Here is a 19,496-nt window from a genome sequence, read left to right on the forward strand (position 1 = left end):
AGCATTGTAGACAAAGAAGAATGAAACTGGAAGACTGATATATCATCAAACTGGATGTGCCAATGTTCAAATACATGGCAGAACAGTCGTTTAGCAGAAAATGATAATGAAATTGGGTGATATTTCCAGTTTCCCTAGAGTGAAAGTGCATGCAGTTTACAATGGATAATGAAATGTTATGGTTTTTATGTCTAATATGTTAATTCTGCCAGGGTAGTAATCCCCAGGTTCCAATCCACTGCAAGGCTGACATTTATGTTATAAAGAGGTGCACAGGCATTTATCGAGGATATAGACAGTGTGTTGTAAAAAAAAAAAAAAGTGAAAGGTCTCTTCTTCATTCTTTCTTCCCTTCTCTCCTATTCCATTGTATCAAATATTGACTAATTCAAAGTGGCTTCTGCTCTGAAGGCTGTTGCGTCTTTCAAAACAAACCCCAAAGTTGTTGTTTGTTCGTTTGTTTTTTCCGGGATGGGGGAAAGAGGGTATCATGTGTGACAGATATAGCGTGTGATGTTTTCATGCTTATGCCTGCCTTGGATTTTGTAAGACCAAGTATTCAGTGCTTCCAGCTTGGAGCATCCTGCCCCATCACACAGCTGCATTGCCAGGTTGGTTGTGAATCAGGCCAAGGTACTGATCCAGAAAATAAAAATGTGGTGTCTTGCCCAGCTATGTTTTGTGATCTGGGGGACCAGAAGAGGGCTGGTGCCTGTCTGGAGGTGGGAACGCATGGGCAGGATGTGGCAGCCCTGATGCGGAGTAATTTCAATGGGGTGAGCAGGGGCAGGGATGATGAGCAAGTGGCTGCCTGAAGGTTCCATTGGCTAGCAACGCACATCCCTTCCATCTTGGTGGGGAAGAGACATGGGAAATTACAGCCAAAGCCATAGCAGCATCTGAATGCATAGATTTGAACTAAAAGCCCAGTCTGGAGACACTGCATTTAATAAAACTGCATCAGAGGTCTTGCAGTCCTTTACTTATGGTAAGCTCTGCTCTACTTTGAGTTCGTCAGTGAAGGTGTGCTGTGGCTTGTGCACATACATCCTTACTCTAATTAATGAAGTTTGGGTGTGATGAATTGAAAGGTGCTACGGTGGATACAGCCACCTACATTTTCTTGGGCACGTTTCTTTATGATATCTCAGGACCTCTGACTGCTCACCTGCACTGGAGTGCTAGTTAGCAGCAGCCTCTATAGCCTTTGATGCTTGTTTGAGTAAAGATGTGTCACCATTGACTCCTGTGAAGCAAAAGCTATAAGCATTATGATCAGCTTTAAGGAGGTACTGGAGCTCTGGTCAAAATCGAGGGTGTTTTTTAATGCATCTAAAGCCAATCCCGTGGCTAAGTCTTTTGCTGAGGAATGACAGGCAGTTTCTGAGGCTGCGTGAAAGGCTTTGCTTCACCTTGCTTAGCAAGAGCAAACAGCAGTAGAGTCACTGGCAGTCCATGGAGCACAGCTTCAAGAGGATTTCCTCTTGTGCAGAGCCACTTTTTCCTTAGTTCCTCAGTGATGCCCCTCAGAGGCTTTGACATAGGGAGGAAAACTTCTCTTGCAGCCTGGTGTTTCCCACCACCATCTGCAATCTCTCCTTGCTCTAGTGCATTGGGACAATCTACCTCAGTGCTGGGAAGCCAGCAACTTCCCAGCACTTCTGGACTCTGCTGAAAGCTGACCGAAGAGAGGGTTTAATGAAACATTCTGCAAAGCCTGGACCTCTCCACAGTGTACTTGAGACCAGTCCTTCCTGATATTGCATGAAGGTCTCAGGCACTGAGCTGCTGTGGAGAGGGTTCCTGCTTGTGAGGGGCTGGTGCTGGTTGTATAGCACTCACATCGTCTGCTCACAGCACTACAGTTCCGACATGGGTGTCTCTCCAAGGGCTTTGGTGCACCCTGCTTCTGAACTGTGCATCTGTATGCTGCCTACAATGAATAATTTTTCAAGTGGTGGTGTTACTGCATAAATATGCAAGCACTTGAAGGTTTGTCCCTCCATTTCCCTGTTCTAGGGCATGTACGGTTTGGACTCTGCCCTTCTGCATCATATGACTGTGTCATTTTTGAGGAGATTTGAGGAGAAAGGAGATGTCTTGGAACCTGTTTAGCCCTCTCATGGCCCAGCAATCTGTGTCATTAGGACCCTTCATTCCAAAGCCCAGTGATAGATGGACATCCTTGCTTAACCCTTCCTTGCCAGCTACAGGGTTGTACTTTTTTGCTGTGGATTTGTGGTGGATGCACTCAATCCCCTTCTTCACTTGTGACCTGCAAGGTGATGTCCCAGGAGGTATCTGCTTTAGGGACCAGCCAGAGGTCTATGCTGGGAGTGAGGTGGTGAGTGAAGAAGAGGATGTATCTCCCTGGAGAGGCTCTGGATCGCTCATGCTGCAGGATCATCTAATGGGAAGAGTACAGGAGACCTGAGGCCTTCTGTCCTTTTTATTCTGCTTTTGCAGGGGTCTCTCCAGGACTTTCATCCATGGATGATATAGGAGGCTCCCTTGTCCTTTGACTGCCTGTGCCAGTAGAATGGGTGATAAGATCTATGATCAAACCCTCTGTGCTGGCCCGAATTCAGCTGGCCTGACCTTGGCTGGCCTCCAGATAGCTCAGCTAGTTTTTGCAAAGCCTCAAAATGTAGAACGTGGTCATTTAAGTTTGAAGAGTTCCCTTATCTGCTGAGTGCGGCTACAGTGGGAGAAGAGGGCCAAGTTATACAAGTAATGTCTTCAAGTTACTGAGTGCAGCATTCTTGGCATACTTAAGTGTACAATATCTGATTACTGCTTTTGTGCAATTAATGCAGCGGATGAAACTGAACTATTTTATTGCTCTGCATTGTATTTCTATGTTCTCCCTTCTGTTGTCCTATTTATTGCCACTTTAATACATACACACCACTATTAATATCCTGCAGCTATCCCACTGTGTATTAATTAGGGTTATTTTTGAGAGCATGGAGATAGAAGAGGGGGAGAAATAACTTTGGTCACACAGACTTATGCAGAGAAGGATCTGCCCTTATACAATAATATCTCCCAGAGCTTCTTACAGTTGGAACAGTGACAGCAGGCAGCATTGTAGTCTGCCTCCAAAATGTGTTTAATCACAAATCAGGCTTTACTGTTCAAGTAACAAATACTGAAAAGCCTCATAAGGAAGAAGAGGAACAGGCAGGACTTTAGAGGAGAAAAAAATACAAATGAGGAAAAACAATCAGCAATTTTAGAAAGATTGTGATTTTCAGAGTATGAGGCTTTGGTAGTGAAAGAGACCAGGTCTCTGCCCTTGAGCTTGCTTCAGCAGTCGATCTGTGTATCTTAGGGATCACTCAGAAAAATGATGCATCTCTGAGCATTCAAAAGCACATTTATGCAAGTAGAAAGGCAAGGTCAAGTGACAGTGGGGTTAGAAGCTGCAGGCTCAGGTCAGACCTTAATGCAGGTCTTACAAAGGTGAGTGTTTAACACCGTTAATTTATACCTATGTGTACCTATGTATGGACTGTCAGTGTTGCTGCTGTTTGCAAGTACTTGGGAGTGGGCTCACAGGAGCAGGGCTGTTGTTTGAGTGTCACAAACCATTCATTCTTTGCCTGCTTTGTCCTTAAAGAGCTATGGCCTTCTTCCAAACAGCAGTTTGGAACAAGATTTGGAAATTCTTTGTTTTATTTTAAAGAAAGCCCAACACTTCAGACTGTAATTTGGAGAAGATACTTCCAGTTGCTGCATGCTTTCTTCCTGCTCTTGTTCTGCACCTCCTTTCCTTGCCTGCTAACCATGAAAAAGAGCCAGCTTTTAAACAGCGTTTCCTGATCATGCTTCTCAGTTTCTTGTTTCCTTAATAAAGGGAGTCTGGATAATTTCCTGTAATTTCTATGCTTTTCAAAGCAAAATGCACCAGTGGCATTTCTCAGTACTATCCTATCTTAGCATGCCTCTGCTATGCTTTGCTATTGGCCTCCAACCTATGTATATAAAACCCCCAGATTTGTTCAGCTGTGGGTTGGGAATGAGGGGGTAGACAGAGATGTGCTCTGCAGGCTGCTGTGGACTCACAGGAGGTTGCCATCCTGCTGCCACCTCTGTTGCAAGTCAGTGACTTTCAGGTTTGCTGATGAAACCATTTTTCTGAGTTCTGCTGTTTTGGCACTCAGTATACTCCAGTTTAGTAGAGACCAGTTTGCTCAAGTGTGTCCTCTGCTTATTGGACTAAAATAGGTTGAGGATGCTGTGGCTGGCCCTAGAGCTAGGTTGGTGGGCATGTTTGGCAGCTGGTGTGGAAGGAGGCAGGATCCAGCCATTGTGGTTGTAGGTATGGTTTGACTGGATCAAACCCTTCCATGAACTGTGAGGAGGCTTCAAGGTGGTGTAGCTGGGTGGACCCAACACCGATGAAAGGCTCATCTCCTCTTGATGTGGAGTTTTGCTCTCTGTGCCAGGCATGGTCCTGGGCATTTGGTTGATAATTGTTTGGAAGGGTGCCCCTGAGCCTGGGGTCAATGTGTCAGAGTTGCTCAGGTGGGAAGGGATGTGTGGGGGTCTCCAGGCCAACCCCCTGCCCAAAGCAGGGCCAGTTCTGGGACCAGACCAGTCTGCTCAGGGCTTTTCTCCAGGCAGGTCTTGAAAACCTCCAAGGATGAAGCCTGCACAACCTCCCTGGAAGACATGATCCCCCTTCACTTTTCATCTTGTGCATCTTCATGGTGAAGATCTCTGTAGAACCCAACAGAACTGGCAGTGATTCACCTTACGACCACTGTAACACAGTGGATGGAGACTTGGCATGGGCACCACCAATATAAATGCTTGACAGAGACCATAGATGGGTGCAAACTTTGCCTTGAAGTTAAAGGTTTGTTCATTGGGAGGAGCACTGCACTGGCAAACAAGTAGCTAGAAATATTGTTATGTGAGATATTGTGTCATGGCAGCAAATGAGAGGAGTATAAATAGGAAAAGTAGAAAAACAGCATATGCTTCCTTTAAAATTGTGTTTATCTTTCAATTAAATAAGTTGAAGTGGGTGTGTAAGAGGGGAAGGGACCTCTAAAGCAGATAGAACAAATTAATGGAAAAGAAAAAAAAAAAGGGAAGGCTCTAAGATGCAGAACAGAGAGCCATATCTCCTTAAGTCTCTGATGGCAAGTCCAGTTGTGCCAGCTCTGTCTGCCTGCTATAGTGTTTATAACATTGAGTCATCGTGCAAAAGTCAGCAGTGGTAGCCCTCTGGGCAGAGTCTGAAGTCAAGATCTCTGCTCATGGTGCAGGGCTTTGGGTCAGGCAGCGAGTGACGGGTGTCAGGTCAGAGGCCCCCAGGAGATAGGTGTTCACTGAACAGTGTGATTCCTATGTTATGCTCTGGTCAGGGGAGGTTGAAACCAGGTCGGCGCTTCTTTTCATTGAGGTGACATTGAGGCAAAGTTTTTTAACATCTGGCTGTAAAGATTAGAAATAAAAGAAAGAGAAGAAATGAATTTGAGCTTGTTTACTAAGAACCAGAACACATGCAGTCAACCTGCATATTTTATTTTTATGCACTACACCTAAAATAGATGCAGATCTGCCTATTTTCTTAACATGCATTTGGCAGAAGTAATAGCAGCAGTTTATGCTTCTGTACTGTTTATTTCTGTGAGGATTTCAGAGTACTTCATGGGGAGGACCAGCTGATGGGAAACCATGTCTTCATCTTGGATGCGCCCGGTGGTCTGATCTCCAGCGTGGCTGGCAGCGGGAAGGCAGCGTGAGGGCTTGTGACAAGAGGTTCCTGAGCTGGTCTCACTCCCAAAGCCCACTTTGGGCTGTGCAGGCAGCTGTGCAAGAGCATCCTTGTTTTCACTGTATGTGAGGAGTTCAGAGAAGCAGAGTGTGTGCATCCACCTGTGCAACTCTTCATTCTCCTGCCCGTCCTGTCAGCCAGATTGCTCCTGTCCCTGACTTGCCTGCTCCCGCAGCTTGACAGTGAGCTGTTGAGAAAGTGACTTGGCTTTGGATGTGCCAATCAGCTCTGCACCGTGACGGCGGAGGTGGCAGTGACAAGAGGGGGCTGCGTGCGGATGGCATTGATGCTGCTGTGGACTTCTCCTTCAATAAAAAGCTCAGTGTGCAAGGAAGGGAACCAGGACACTTGTGGTAGCCCCCTTGCTCCGATGAAAGCTGGATGCACAGGGAAGCACTGCACAGACAGAGGAAATGCTGGGAGGGTGCTTCTGTTGTGCTGGTTGAGTTTGCAGATATTTATAGTCCAGGCTTGAAGCTGGTGGTGCCCCTCCATCTCTGGAGGAAGGATCACAGAATCACACAGAATCACAGAATGTTAGGGATTGGAAGGGACCTCGAAAGATCATCTAGTCCAATCCCCCTGCCGGAGCAGGAACGCCTAGGTGAGGTTACACAGGAAGGTGTCCAGGAGGGTTTTGAATGTCTCCAGAGAAGGAGACTCCACAACCCCCCTGGGCAGCCTGTTCCAGTGCTCTGTTATCCTCACTGAGAAGAAGTTTCTTCTCAAATTTAAGTGGAATCTCTTGTGTTCCAGTTTGAACCCATTACCCCTCGTCCTACTATTGGTTGTCATCCTCGTGACACTCACCCTTTATATATTTATAAACATTAATAAGGTCACCCCTCAGTCTTTTCTTCTCCAAACTAAAAAGCCCCAGCTCCGTCAGCCTTTCCTCAAAAGGGAGATGCTCCACTCCCTTAATCATCTTTGTTGCCATGGCAGTCTCCTTGGGCAGGGTGGGAGGGATGGATGGGGGTCTGTCTGTGACTGGGGTGGTCTCTGCCACCTGGCCTGCCCCAGCTCTGTGGCCATGAAGAGGTTTCTCCATGAGCTGAGAGAAGATGATTCCTCTGGGAAGAGTGGGAGGGACTGAGCCACTGAACAAACTTTGGACTTCAGTGCATTGTCTGTGGTGCACCTCCTGAGAGCAAGGGAAGAGGCTGCATCTTGGTCTCGCACTGGTGGAAGCTGGAATTTATCTCTAGAGTGAAAGGAGTTGCACCCATGCCAAGTAACATGGGGTCAGCTCATCAGTCAGCCCTGAATTCAGGCCCTGAGTCCATGGCTGCAAGTGCATTTCATCTCAGTGGCAAGGAGTTGGAAAAACACAGCCTGGGCCAGTGTGTAGGGATGTGTGAGGCTGGGATGACAATCAAGGAGCCCTAGCTTGCTGGACCAAGCAGAAGCCTAGGAGGGAGGAGCAGCGCAGCTCATGGTCTGATGGTACAGGAGATGTAACCAGAGGGTTCCCGATTCTCTCTTCCTCTTTGATATCCCATCCTTGTGCTCAGCCAGTTGTGCGCTTGGATGGATCAGGGAACCCATCTGCCCAAACTCGGCCTTTTTGGCCAGTTTTCACCCCAAGCTGTCCCCTGAACCATCAAGCCACTGGCCTGCTATGAGCACTGGTACATGTGCCAGGAGGGGAGTGTGTGGCTGTAGGGTGAGTTCTTTCATTAAAGCGACATCGTGGAGTTTGGTAGGCTTAAGTCAAGTGTGCCACCATGGTTTTTTTGGTACTGTTGGCTGTAACAAGTATTTTCTGTCCTCTCACTGTTGGCATAAAAGCACAGGTTGGGTGCTCTGGTGAACTCAACACAAGTGTGTTTTGAGTCAGGTTTTTCCCCTGGGTGAGCAGGCCATGCCTGGATCAGATGTTAGTGACAGGGGACCAGGGCATTGGTTGTATCACAGTATCACAGTATGTTTGGGATTGGAAGGGACCTCAAAAGATCATCTAGTCCAATCCCCCTGCTGGAGCAGGAACGCCTAGGTGAGGTTGCACAGGAACATGTCCAGGCGGGTTTTGAATGTCTCCAGAGAAGGAGACTCCACAACCTTCCTGGGCAGCCTGGTCCAGTGCTCTGGCACACTCACTGAGAAGAAGTTTTTTCTCAAATTTAAGGGGAACCTCTTGTGTTCCAGTTTGATCCCATTACCCCTTGTCCTATCATTGTTTGCCACCAAGAAGAGCCTGGCTCCATCCTCATGGCACTCACCCTTTATATATTTATAAGCATTAATAAGGTCACCCCTCAGTCTCCTCCAAACTAAAGAGACCCAGCTCCCTCAGCCTTTCTTCATAAGGGAGGTGCTCCACTCCCTTAATCATCTTCGTTGTCCTATGCTGGACTCTCTCCAGCAGTTCCCTGTCCTTCTTGAACTGAGGGGCCCAGAACTGGACACAATATTCCAGATGGGGTCTCACCAGGGCGGAGTAGAGGGGAAGGAGGACCTCTCTCGATCTACTGACCACCCCCTTGTAATACACCTGAGGATGCCATTGGCCTTCCTGGCCACAAGGGCAGAGTGCTGGCTCATGGTCATCCTGTTGTCCACCAGGACCCCCAGGTCCCTTTCCCCTACACTGCTCTCTAATATGTAATTTCCCAACCTGTACTGGAACCTGGGGTTGTAATCCTGCCTCTGCTCAAGGACTATGACCGTGAGCAAACCACTCACTCTCTACTTAGACATGTGGAAGATGGGGATAATACTTGCCTCACAGAGGTGTTGAGAAGGTTAATTTGCTAATTATTTTTACAGCACATTGGAATGCTGCTTCAGTTCTACACAGTGTTATGATAACATCTAATTAGTAATTCCTTATGATGCTTCATTTTCTTTCTGCTATAAATATTGGCCTAATATAGGGACAACTCTGCCTGCGCTAGTCATCTTGGTGACTCAGAGGGAATAAGCAAGCTGGATTTGGTTTGTAAATGGTCCCTCTTCCCCCCGCCTCCTCCTCCTCTGCCATCTTACCTATAAAAACAATATCCCCTTTGGCGACCTGCTGCCTGGCCAGTGTCCATGAGTGGATCAGAAGTCATCCCTCAAATGGAAATCTCAGCCCTCAGGCAACCTCCTTGCTTTTCCTGGGCTTTCCCATCCTCTCCCAGCCTCCTGACTCTGGGCCCTTTCTTGCTGGGCTGGAGCAGGCAAGGGATGGCAGGAGGGAAAGGAGGAGCTGCTGTGGGAAGATCTCTGCCCTTCCTTTCAGGGGGATCTGGACCAAGAGCTGGGGTAACAGGATATGGGATTTTCTCTCTTCTCCCCTTCTCCCCTTCTCCCCTTCTCCCCTTCTCCCCTTCTCCCCTTCTCCCCTTCTCCCCTTCTCCCCTTCTCCCCTTCTCCCCTTCTCCCCTTCTCCCCTTCTCCCCTTCTCCCCTTCTCCCCTTCTCCCCTTCTCCCCTTCTCCCCTTCTCCCCTTCTCCCCTTCTCCCCTTCTCCCCTTCTCCCCTTCTCCCCTTTTCCCTTTTCCCTTTTCCCTTCTTTTCCTTTTTTTTCCTTTTTTTCTTTCATCCCACGTTGGCCTGTTGTATTTCATGTTGCATGCTACATGTTGTCTTTGCTTTGGCCAGTGTTGTTGTGAGTTTTCATAAAGGAGTGTGTTGATTTTTCTTCTCAAAATAAATAATGCTCAGAGATCTTTGTAAGTCGCACGTTGCTGGTTCTACCTGGCTTTGAGAGGCTTTGGGCTTTTTTAAAGTTGTGAATATACTGTATGTTTAATACTTCAATGTGGTGAATCCAAAAGCTTGTGATACCTATTTTTAGTGTTGAAAAATTTTGACAACTAATGTAAGCCTATGTTACCCATCATTTGACAGCATCCATCACCAGCATACAGCTTGTCACTCTCATTTTGAGCTGATTTTTGCAACGAAATTAAAGCTATTGGCAGGGATGCGGTGGAAGCATGTCGGAACGCAGCATGAAAACGACAGCAGCTACCGCCTAGTTTCTTTCAAAGAAACGAGAGGAGGTGTTTGGATTAGAGGTCTTGAATAAAATGTTCCTCCCTGAGCCTTCTCATAGCAAAAGGAAACAGTCCCTGTTTTGTAAGCTCTGGCTCATCACTGCACCACGTGGCAGTTGCGTTGAGGACCGAATGGGCTCCTGGGTGCTGCTGAGAGGCTTGTGCAATGTGGGGTGTTGCAGCTGTACCCGCTTCCCTGGCCAGGGGGGCCTGGGTTGGAGCCAGACAAACCTATAAAACCGTCCTGATGCTTGAGAGGTGCAGAAGCTTGTAGCAACTTCAGGTATTTGTGTGTGTGTCCTGAAGAGCTTCACCACGGTGGGTATTTTCTTGGGGCTAGATGACTAGAAGCAGACTGCTTCTATAGATATTAATTCTGTAGACACAGATGTATGTGCTTTACCTGCACACACCCAGATGGTCCCAGTAAAGAGAGAAGGATCCTACCTTTGCACGTGAAGTTACGTGCATAGAGTGTCTGCAAGCAGCGTGCCCACATCTGTGCTGCAAAGTCAATGTGAGAACTACCAGCCACAAGCAGCACGATGAAATGCAAACCTTGAATTTTAACTTACACTTGCTCCCAAAGGTGGTTCATGCGTCTTGTCATTTGTCTTAGTTTCGCAGGCCAGGGTGCTGGCTCATTGCCAACATCCACTCCCTGTAGCTCATTAGAAGCCTTTTTTCAACTACCCTTGCAGTGTAACAACCGGGATCAATTTTCCTGTGAGTCGATATATCTACTGACTGCTCCAAAGGTAAAAAAAAACCCTCTGTAGTTCACTACCTTACTTTTGTAGAAGCTGAAAGGGAACTATTTGCAGCTGAACAATACTTGCCTTTCACAGCTCCCTTCCTAATCCCAAATAGAAACATGAGGCTGAGAAAATCTTCTGATAACAGGGAGTATGGATACATTCAATCTAGTATAATTTTTCATGTTGTTAACATTCTTTAATTGTCAGGGGTCGGTTTGCAGGTTTTTGTTGGACAAAGTGAAGGTAGGCAGTGTTAAACATCAGTTTGAGGGGGTAGAAGTGATTCTGATGGCAATGTGATGGTTTTCCACCAGTGCCCTCTTGTGAGCTTGTGCATCACAGAGATCCAGTTTGAAAGCTGGGGCTTTAAAAAAGAAGAAATACAAGTGGGCTCAGTCAACTTTCTTCCTCCATTCAGTCACCTTTCTCCTTCCATTTATCACTGATAACTGGGGCCAAGCTGCATCCCTCACCTACCCAGAGACATCCCTTTGCTTTAGCAGTATTCTGAAACATGGGCTGGAACCATTATAAACTCCACTATGGCTATAAGGACTTAAAGAAACACCTGAGTGGCTCCAGTTGTCTGGAAGATGGAGACAGGACGCTTCTTCAAGGCCACCTGTTTGCGCAGGTGGAAAATAAGACAGATAGAATCATGAATTTTTGAAGCACCTTGGCTTTGTAAAGTAAGCTGTAGTTAAAGAGATACGGTCTGCGTAGCCCTCTGCAAGCATGACCGATGGATGCTCTTTGTATCTTACCTTGCTGCTGTGCTTGGGGTGAGTCACTGCACTGAAGTGAATCCCAACCATTTTTCTGCCCAAAGTGATAATCCATTGTTAAAATTATATTAACTCATGTGTGCTAATCAGCAGGTGCGCCAGGGTGTGAGAAGCCCGGGGTGTTAATTAGGGTTGATAAATACACCTCTGCACAGAATAGAGACTTGGCTTGTGCCTGATGGGAGTCCCTCTCCTCTTCTTTCACAGCCAAGGAGGTACTGTCCTGCAGTGAATGATGCCATGCTGGGGGAACCTTTCTCCTCCAGGCTCTGAGGAGGGGTCTCCGCGTCTTGGCTGGGTATTTGGGAGAGCCTGTGGACTCCCTGGAGGGTTGCTGGGGTTTGTCTTGCAGATGCTGGAAGAAAAAGGGGCTTTTTCTAGTGGTGTCATCTTTATTTAGCTGAGAAGGGGAGGGTCAGTGTGCACCCTCTTCCAGCCACAGGGGTTAGCCGATGACCTCTTCTTCAAGTTCCTGGAGGTGATGTACCCTCCAGTTGGCCAGCTCAGTGTCTGGCCTGCTTATCTCCAGCCCATTTTGGGCAAAATGTGCTAGGTTGCCTGAAAACAGGTTTCGGTAGGTCTTCGCAAATCACTTTGTGTAGGAGAGCATTAAGAATTATATAAGTTGGCTCATGCACCTTTGGAGGAAGCCCACATCAAAAGGCGTGTATCCAAAGGCGTCAGCTGAGCCGGGGTGACGGGGCTGGGGCCTGGAAATGCCTGTTCTCCCACAGCGGGCAGGCGTGAGCTGACAAGCCACGGCACTGCCCGGGATGGCTCTCGGCAAGGATGTTGTCAGCTGGTCGCTCTGCACCTTGCCCAAGCGGCCGGGGACACCTGCTCTGTGGCCCAGACCGCGGCAGCTTGTTTGCCCTAAACGGGCTTCCCTAAGGCCCTGTTGTCTTGTTTGTCAGCAAAGCTTTGGAAGAGGGTGGGTTGGCTGGTAGACAGCCAGGGAGAAGGCTTCCCTTGCCTCACCCTCCAGCCTCTCCTGAGGACTGCAGCAATGACCGGATCAACCAAATCAAGTGATGTATCCACAAAACCCTCAGATCTTAGCTAGGTGATGGCACCTGTAGTTCTTCTGTGCATCTCTCTCCATACATCAGTCTTGCTATTTATTGCTTGCTGTTTCTTATTTCAAGTGCTATGGGTCACGATGGGAAGGAGAAATCAAGGCTTTTTCTTTTATCCATTTGCACTGATTTAAAATGCAGCCCTGGTCAGACTCATGTGGGACTTACTGCCTTATGACTTGGTTGTCTGAAGCTTTCTGAAAGCAGCTCTTACAGGGAAGGGAGCACGTGTAGTTCACGTTTTGCTGGGAGTCCTGGCCATGCCATGCATTTGCTATAGGTAACCAGCAGGAAAAGATGCCCCAAGCTGTCGTGACAAAATGCAGATCGACCTAATGCTGGCAGCAAAAGGGTGTGCCTCCTTTCGTCCTCTTAAGCTGAAAAATGCTTCAGACAATCACTTGCAATCTGTTGTAGTAAGCATATGTGTTCCTCCTTTAGGACTGGAGCATAATTGCTTTGTATCTATGGGAGCTTGTGTGTACTCACGCCTGTGTATACGTACACATCGGTTTCCGTGTAATGGCGAAGCTGTTCTGATGGGAACGATTAAGGGTGGGTGGTGTTGGAGCTCTGAACGCGGCTTTGCCTGTCGGGCTGTTCGGATGGGCTGAAGGTGGCGAGTGCCGGCTGTGCCCGAGTGAACCCCAAGGCAGGTAGCAGCAGCCCCCATCACCTTCTGAGTCACTCATGGCTCGCCAAACCTGCTTGCTTGCTCGGGGTTTGCTAGTTACCGGCACTGGTAAAACCGAAACTTCTGGAGGAGGCAGCCTGCTGCTCTTCTGGGCTTTCTCCCGTTTGTTTCTCCTGCCTGGCCCGCAAACAGGAGCTGTTGGCTGTGCTCGTTTGGTGTTTGAATTAACTGTAAGGCTAAGGATCCATCGTTTCAGTGCTTTGTAGTCCACATGGTGTGTCTGGTGTCATCCCTCCTTCAGCTCTTCCCTGCTGTCTAGGTGGAGGACTCCAGTGCTTATCGGGAGTGCCTGCGGTCACGGGGGGACCTGGTGCTTTCTAAGCGTGGGCAGATATATCAGAAACATCTGATGCTGCAAGTACTTGAACATAAAGTTAAACCAAACCTGCTGTTTGAAGTGGGCTAAAACTGACTGCTGTACCAGGAAACTCAGCTTGCATGCCTGTTTCTGATAATGGGGTGTGTAAGAATGATTGTGCTGCATCAAATCACTTCTCTAACTATCTCATCTCTGGCTGGCCCAAAATATACTCATTTCCTCCCATCCTCTCCAGCATCCACAGCACCTGGGCATGTGGAGCCCCACGGCCTCACTGCCAGCTATTTAATCCTTGCAGTTGCACAATGTTGGGTATAACCCTATGGGAGAACTGGGCTCCTGCACATACCTTTTGCCATTTTATTTTTTTCTTTTCCTAATGGTTTTGTCATTTTCCCAGTTTGTGGTCATTGCTGGGTTGCAGAGGGCAGAACTGCAAAGATATGGTTATTCTTCACTACTCTGTATTTTTGAAGTTTCACACAGAGTTGTATATGTTAATTTGTTAATTAATATGATTTCTGTTTGTAAAAAATATTTAATGTGTTGGTGTACTTCATTCTGAGAATAGTTTGATATGTGTTTTTCTTCTCCGATGTAAGTGGTGCAGAGTCAAGGTGGGGGATGTTGGGGGATAAACACAGATGGTTTAGATTTTGTATTGGTATTTCTTATTTATAGCAACCATTAACCAACTCTGGTTTTGAGGACGAAGTTGCTCAAATCCTAATCCAGAGACAGTTAGGTGGAAGTAAAACCAGACCCATGAGTAATTTTTAAATCCCTGTAGTTCCGGATCCTGCAAACACTTTTGCACCTGTGGACAGTTCAGTGGGAGGGAATTGCCTCCGTGTTTTGAACACGTGTCCTCTACAGAAGCACCGTCCAGGGAGAAATCCTCTGGGACACAAGGGAGTTGAGGGCTGTGGCAAAAGGTGCAGAGTAGGTCAGAAGTTTTTTATTTTATGTCTTGCTGGTAAATTGCTCTCTGAAAACGCAATGAAATGCCAAGGACGATGCATTTTAGCAGTGTGAGGAAGGGGGCCACGCAGCTGGCTCACAGGTAGCTGATGTGTACGTCACCTCTGTGGGCTGATGGTGTATTTTAGTTCTTGGCTTCTCTCACTGGTGAGTTAAAGTCACCCTGGAGGGGTGTCCTTAGGAATTCAGATTTCGGGAGCCAGCAGGGCTGAGTGGCAGCTCGTCTGAAGTCTGCGACGGGAGGAATTAATCAGTAGAGGGAGGGAGGAAAGGAGGGAGGGAGGGAGGGAGAGATGGCACAAACCCAAACCTTCAAACACACCCAGTTGACCCATCTCATCTTAGCTTGAAACTTGACGAGTTACACCCACTCCGAAGCAGAAGGGGAATGAAACGCCGGTGCTTCCTCCTTTCTGTTGCAGGCAGCTGGGGTTTGGGAAATACAAGAAGCAGAGATGTTTGTGCTGTTGATGATGAGCGGTAAGATACTTCGCCAACGACATTAACTTTTGCTTGCATTGTGTGTGCCGGGCGGGGGGAGTGAGAGCAGCTGAAACTCAGGTAAAGCCGGGAAAACATGTTTGCGGGGTGTAGCATCGTCAGGTTGTCTAAGACACCGTATGTCAAGCTTTCCTCTCCTAACTTCTGTCTTTCCCCAGCATGGATGGAGGTGTTGCTTTCTCTGAGTTGCATTTAATCAGATCTTCAAGAGTTATTTGCTTTTCCAGGGTTTGCACTGTTCCCAGGTGGCGGGGGCACACAGCGTTCATTGCAGACACTGAGTGCTCAGTCAGACTGCATGGGAACTGGGGACTTAATAGCTAAATTCCCTAAGAAAGAAAATGTAGTATTGTGTTACTTATTAAAGATGCTTCCCTTCTCCAGCTGTCTGGCTTTATTTTCAGTAATTACAGGTTGCCGTGCTCTTTAATTGTTGAAAATGAGCCCTGCGAAAGGTTTCAACTTGAATTGAGCTCTGTTAGGTGTTTCTGCAAGGTGGGGAAAGCTGAAACATTGCAAAGGGCGATGCTGCCATGCTTTTCAATAACGGTGGGAAGGCTGGGTTTGGTGGGGTCTTGTGCTCGCTGAAGATCTAATAATGCTCCAGAAGCAGGGGCTGGGGGAAGCTTTTCTGTATCAGGTTGCTCGTGTTTCTCCTAGTTACTTCTGCGATCGCTTACCAAGTTGTATTATACACGGGTTACTATCTTTAAATCTAAATTGCCTAATTCTTGGGTTGGTGACAGGAAATGTGAGTACAGAGCTCTGGCCCTGCAATTACTGTGACTAAGCATTCGGGCTAATAACCAAGCGGGCAGCCTTGTCTCCCAGCCCTGCTCATCCCCCAGCAGCTGGTTGCTGTCAAGGGGCTGGCTCACCACCCTCTCTCGGCTCACCATCCTGACCCCGCTGTCCTCAGAGCTGCTGTAGACACCTCGGTGTGGCTTCTGCTTCCTCTGAGGGGCACGGGTTTGCTTTTGGACGGGCAGCGTTCAGACCTGATTCAGAGTTGCGCTGCAGACCCATCGGCCATGAGTAATCCTCTCATGCGGAGGCAAAGTATAATGTGTACCTTTTAGGGGGAATTAAGTCACGCTGTAGCTGTTGGAAATGTTAGTGCTTTAATTGTTTCGTTTAATATACCTGAAACCCATTGTCAAAGCGGCTATTAATTCCTTTGACGTTGTTTTCATATTGCGGGACTCATTTAAATCTTCACATGTGATTGGCGCAGTGGAACGAAGGAAGCAGGTTTTGTGGGTGTCGGTGGGTTGCTTGTTTTTCCCCAGTCCTTTCGGAGTTAAAAGTGATCTGTGCATTATGAAAAATGTGTGGAAAATTGCTGTGTTAATCACGGCAAATGGAGCTAAGGAATCAAGTGCCCAAGTGTGGTGTGCCTGGTTATGCTTCCTAGGGGAACTTGCTCTTTAAAGGGTGCACTTCTGTTTTTAAGAGGGTTCTGACTTGTTTTGAGGCAGAAACACTTTATTTTTCCAGAATGCCTCTCATGAAAAACAAACAAACAAAAAACTGACAAACTGCAAATTTGCATCATTTAAGCGTTTGCTTGAGTTCTATGTTTTTGTTCTGGGAAATAAGTGCTAGGATTCCTGCTGGCGTCCGCGGTGTAGGGGAGGCACTGGTTTCGTACCATCGCAGTGGTTGAAGCGAACCTGTCAGACATTGGTCTTCAGAGCAGACTCATTTATCTTTAAGTGAAGTTACACATTATGGCTTGACTTGAAGGTAATGGCTGTCTCAAAATGAACCCTGAAGTAGATACCGAGAGTTTCATGCAGGATCAGTGACCTGGACTGGCCCAGCAAAAGATCTAGTGAGTGCCCAGGCATCCTCCTGCCAAAAGCCGGGGTGCGAGGATGGGGGGCAGAAATGGGAGCTCCCCCCTTGAGGCAACAAATTGACTCAGGTCTAAAGCATGGCCTCATTGTGTGTATCGAGACCCCGTGGCGTATGGCAGCAGCGAGCCCTTCATCACTCCCCCTTCGTGTTGGCTCTGATTAGTTAGCCAGTGCTGGTCTTTTGCCGCACTGCAAGGATTAATGGCTGGGAAAAAAAAAAAAGGGTCTAATGTGGGGGGCAAAAAGGAGATCAACAGAATAAAATATCAGCTCCTAAACAATTTATTACAAAAAAAAAATCCAATGTAAAAGTAATGCCGTTTTCAAATCTTTAAAAGAATTCGACAAGAATGAGGATAACTCTCTACTGATACGTCTTTCTCAGTATTATTTTGCAAAACTGGCGACTGTGCAGTATGTTCCAGTGAGTTTTATGGCTCAGTAATCCATTGCTGGATGAGAGGAATACATTATTTATAGATCAGAGTGTTTTAACATCCTAGCATGGGGTTGTTTAAGGAGGTCAGAATACAGTGCAGTGGAAATGGGATTAGCCCAGCTGTGCTACAAACAGTGCAGAAGCAGGGGGGAAAAAGGGAACTTATCATGTAAATATTTATATTTTTATTGTGCCTTGCAAGCCATAGGTCACATAAGATTTAGGGATTTCTAGAACCAGAATGTAGTTTTTCTCTTTATTGGTTGCGACGTCTCAAAATTTAATTCAATTGTAAACAAACGTGGACGTCTTCTTTTTCCCTGGCTCAGCAGGCTTGCTCTCTGCTGCTTGCTTGCTTTCTCAGTGGGGTGATGTCAAAGGGCTTGAGGAAGGGAGAGCATTTGTAGTAACTCACAAGCTCCTCTTCTTTCCAGGGGTAAGCTGTTGTGTCACTCCCGTGCTTGCAGCCTCGCTCCATCCTGGCGATGCAGCCCCATCAGCTGGTGCTGCGGCTGCTGCGAGAGGCTTCTGGGCAAAGGGGTAGTTAGTTGATTCACTGTGGAGTACTTAGAATGTAATTGCTTTTTGAGACTTCCAATTACGCTTCCAATAAGGACTGGAATGCGATGTTCTCAGGCAGCTCAAAAAGGCCTGGTAAAGCGAAACAAATAAGGGATCCCAGCGATGTAGTGGGGTGGATGCAAGGCAGTGCAGGCGTTGGGGTGAGGGGTCCTGTGTAGAATCATAGAACCATTTCAGTTTCAAGATTGAGTGCAACCATAACCTAACTCTAGCACTAAACCGTGTCCCTAAGAACCTCGTCTATGCATCTTTTAAACACCTCCAGGGATGTTGAGTCCACCACTTCCCTGGGCAGCCTGTTCCAGTGCTTCACAACCCTTTCCATTAACAAATTTTTCTTAATCTCCAATCTAAACCTCCCCTGATGCAACTTGAGGCCATTTCCTCTCATCACTTGCTACTTGGGGGAAGAGATCAACACCCTCCATGCTACAGCCTCCTTTCAGGTAGTTGTAGAGAGCAATACGGTCTCCCCTAAGCCTCCTTTTCTCCAGGCTGAACAGGCCCAGCTCCCTCAGCTGCTCCCCATCAAACTTGTTCTCCGTAAGACTTGTCTAGCTGCAGTCCTGTGAAGGGTTTCTGTGCCCAGCCGTTGCCGTGGCTCAAACACAGCCCACACAGGAAGGTCTCTGGTCTCACCACTACCAGCGCCTACAGCAGTTCCCCCTCTCCCTCGCTGCCTTCGGTGGTCTTCCCAGCAGCAAGGTGTGGGGTGGCTGGTTGGAGGTTATAGAATCGCAGAATGTCCTGAGTTGGAAGGGACCCACAAGGATCATCGAGTCCAACTCCTGTCCCTCCACAGGACAACCCCACAGTTCACACCATGTGTCTGAGGGCGTTGTCCAGTCTCTTCTTGAACACTGTCAGGCTTGGGGCCGTGACACCTCCCTGGGGAGCCTGTTCCCGTGCTCCACCACCCTCTGGGGGAAGAACCTTTTCCTCATGTCCAACCCAAACCTCCCCTGGCACATCTTCTGACATTCCCTTGGGTTCTGTCATTGGTGACCAGAGAGAAGAGATCAGTGCCTGCCCCTCCTCCTCCCCTTGTGAGGAAGCTGTAGCCACCATGAGGTCTCCCCTCAGTTTCTACTTCTCCAGACAGAACAAACCAAGTGACTTTAGCATGTGGTAGATCAGCAGTGATTTAACTGTTGCATTTTCTAGTATTGTCTAGAGTTGGTCTAGATTATGGCGTGTTTACGAGCTCAAACTCACAGTGATGCTGGCAAAGTTGAACAAATTCCCAAGCACTAGCTGGGCGGCAGGAACTGTGTGTGTGCTGTTAAGAGGAGCACAGCAAATGGGCCCTAGTGCAACTTTACCGTGTATGGTATAAGATAAATTGCATTACCTTGCATTGCCATAGGTGTACCTGAGTTACAGCTGGTGAGCAGTACCTCTGTAAGCTGACTGGGTCTGACTGTAAATCACCTTGCATACGTACATGCAGCTCTGATGGCATGAGTGTTTGCAAGCAGGGACATTTCAGGAACAGTTTGGGTCTGTCAGAAGAGCAGGCATATGGATTACTTGTGGACATAGGAATGTGTGAAAGTCACTATAAATGTGCTCTTCTGGAGAGGTAAGGGGATAGAGGCAGTGATAGTGGGTGGCCGTGGTGGTGGAAACAGTTGTGTTTGTTTCTGAAGAGGCAAAAACATTTTTTCTTTTGAAAGTTGCTCTGAATTTTTATTTTCCCTTCCAAACAATTTGGAGCTGGTGGGCT

At 47.5% G+C, this 19,496-nt stretch overlaps 1 protein-coding gene across 8 annotated transcripts in view; it reads left to right on the forward strand.

The window, feature by feature from the left end:
• TIAM1 (TIAM Rac1 associated GEF 1) overlaps positions 1-19,496 on the forward strand; it is a 198,814-nt gene that overhangs the window by 62,494 nt on the left and 116,824 nt on the right. For 6 of the 8 annotated variants that reach the window (XR_014186698.1, XR_014186699.1, XM_082076387.1 and 3 more), the window contains exon 1: positions 14,768-14,869. The exons of 1 other annotated variant lie outside the window; for it this stretch is intronic. Coding sequence is in view for 4 of the 7 variants with exons in the window: in XM_082076387.1 (XP_081932513.1) it covers positions 14,845-14,869 (25 nt within the window). In the remaining 3 variants the exon portion in view is untranslated. Of the gene's footprint in view, positions 1-14,767; positions 14,870-19,496 lie in introns of those variants that run through there. One more of the 8 variants, XM_082076394.1, reaches the window with a different exon arrangement.

Source organism: Streptopelia decaocto (genome assembly GCF_964273445.1).
Source record: "Streptopelia decaocto genome assembly, chromosome: 1".
NCBI lineage: Eukaryota > Metazoa > Chordata > Aves > Columbiformes > Columbidae > Streptopelia > Streptopelia decaocto.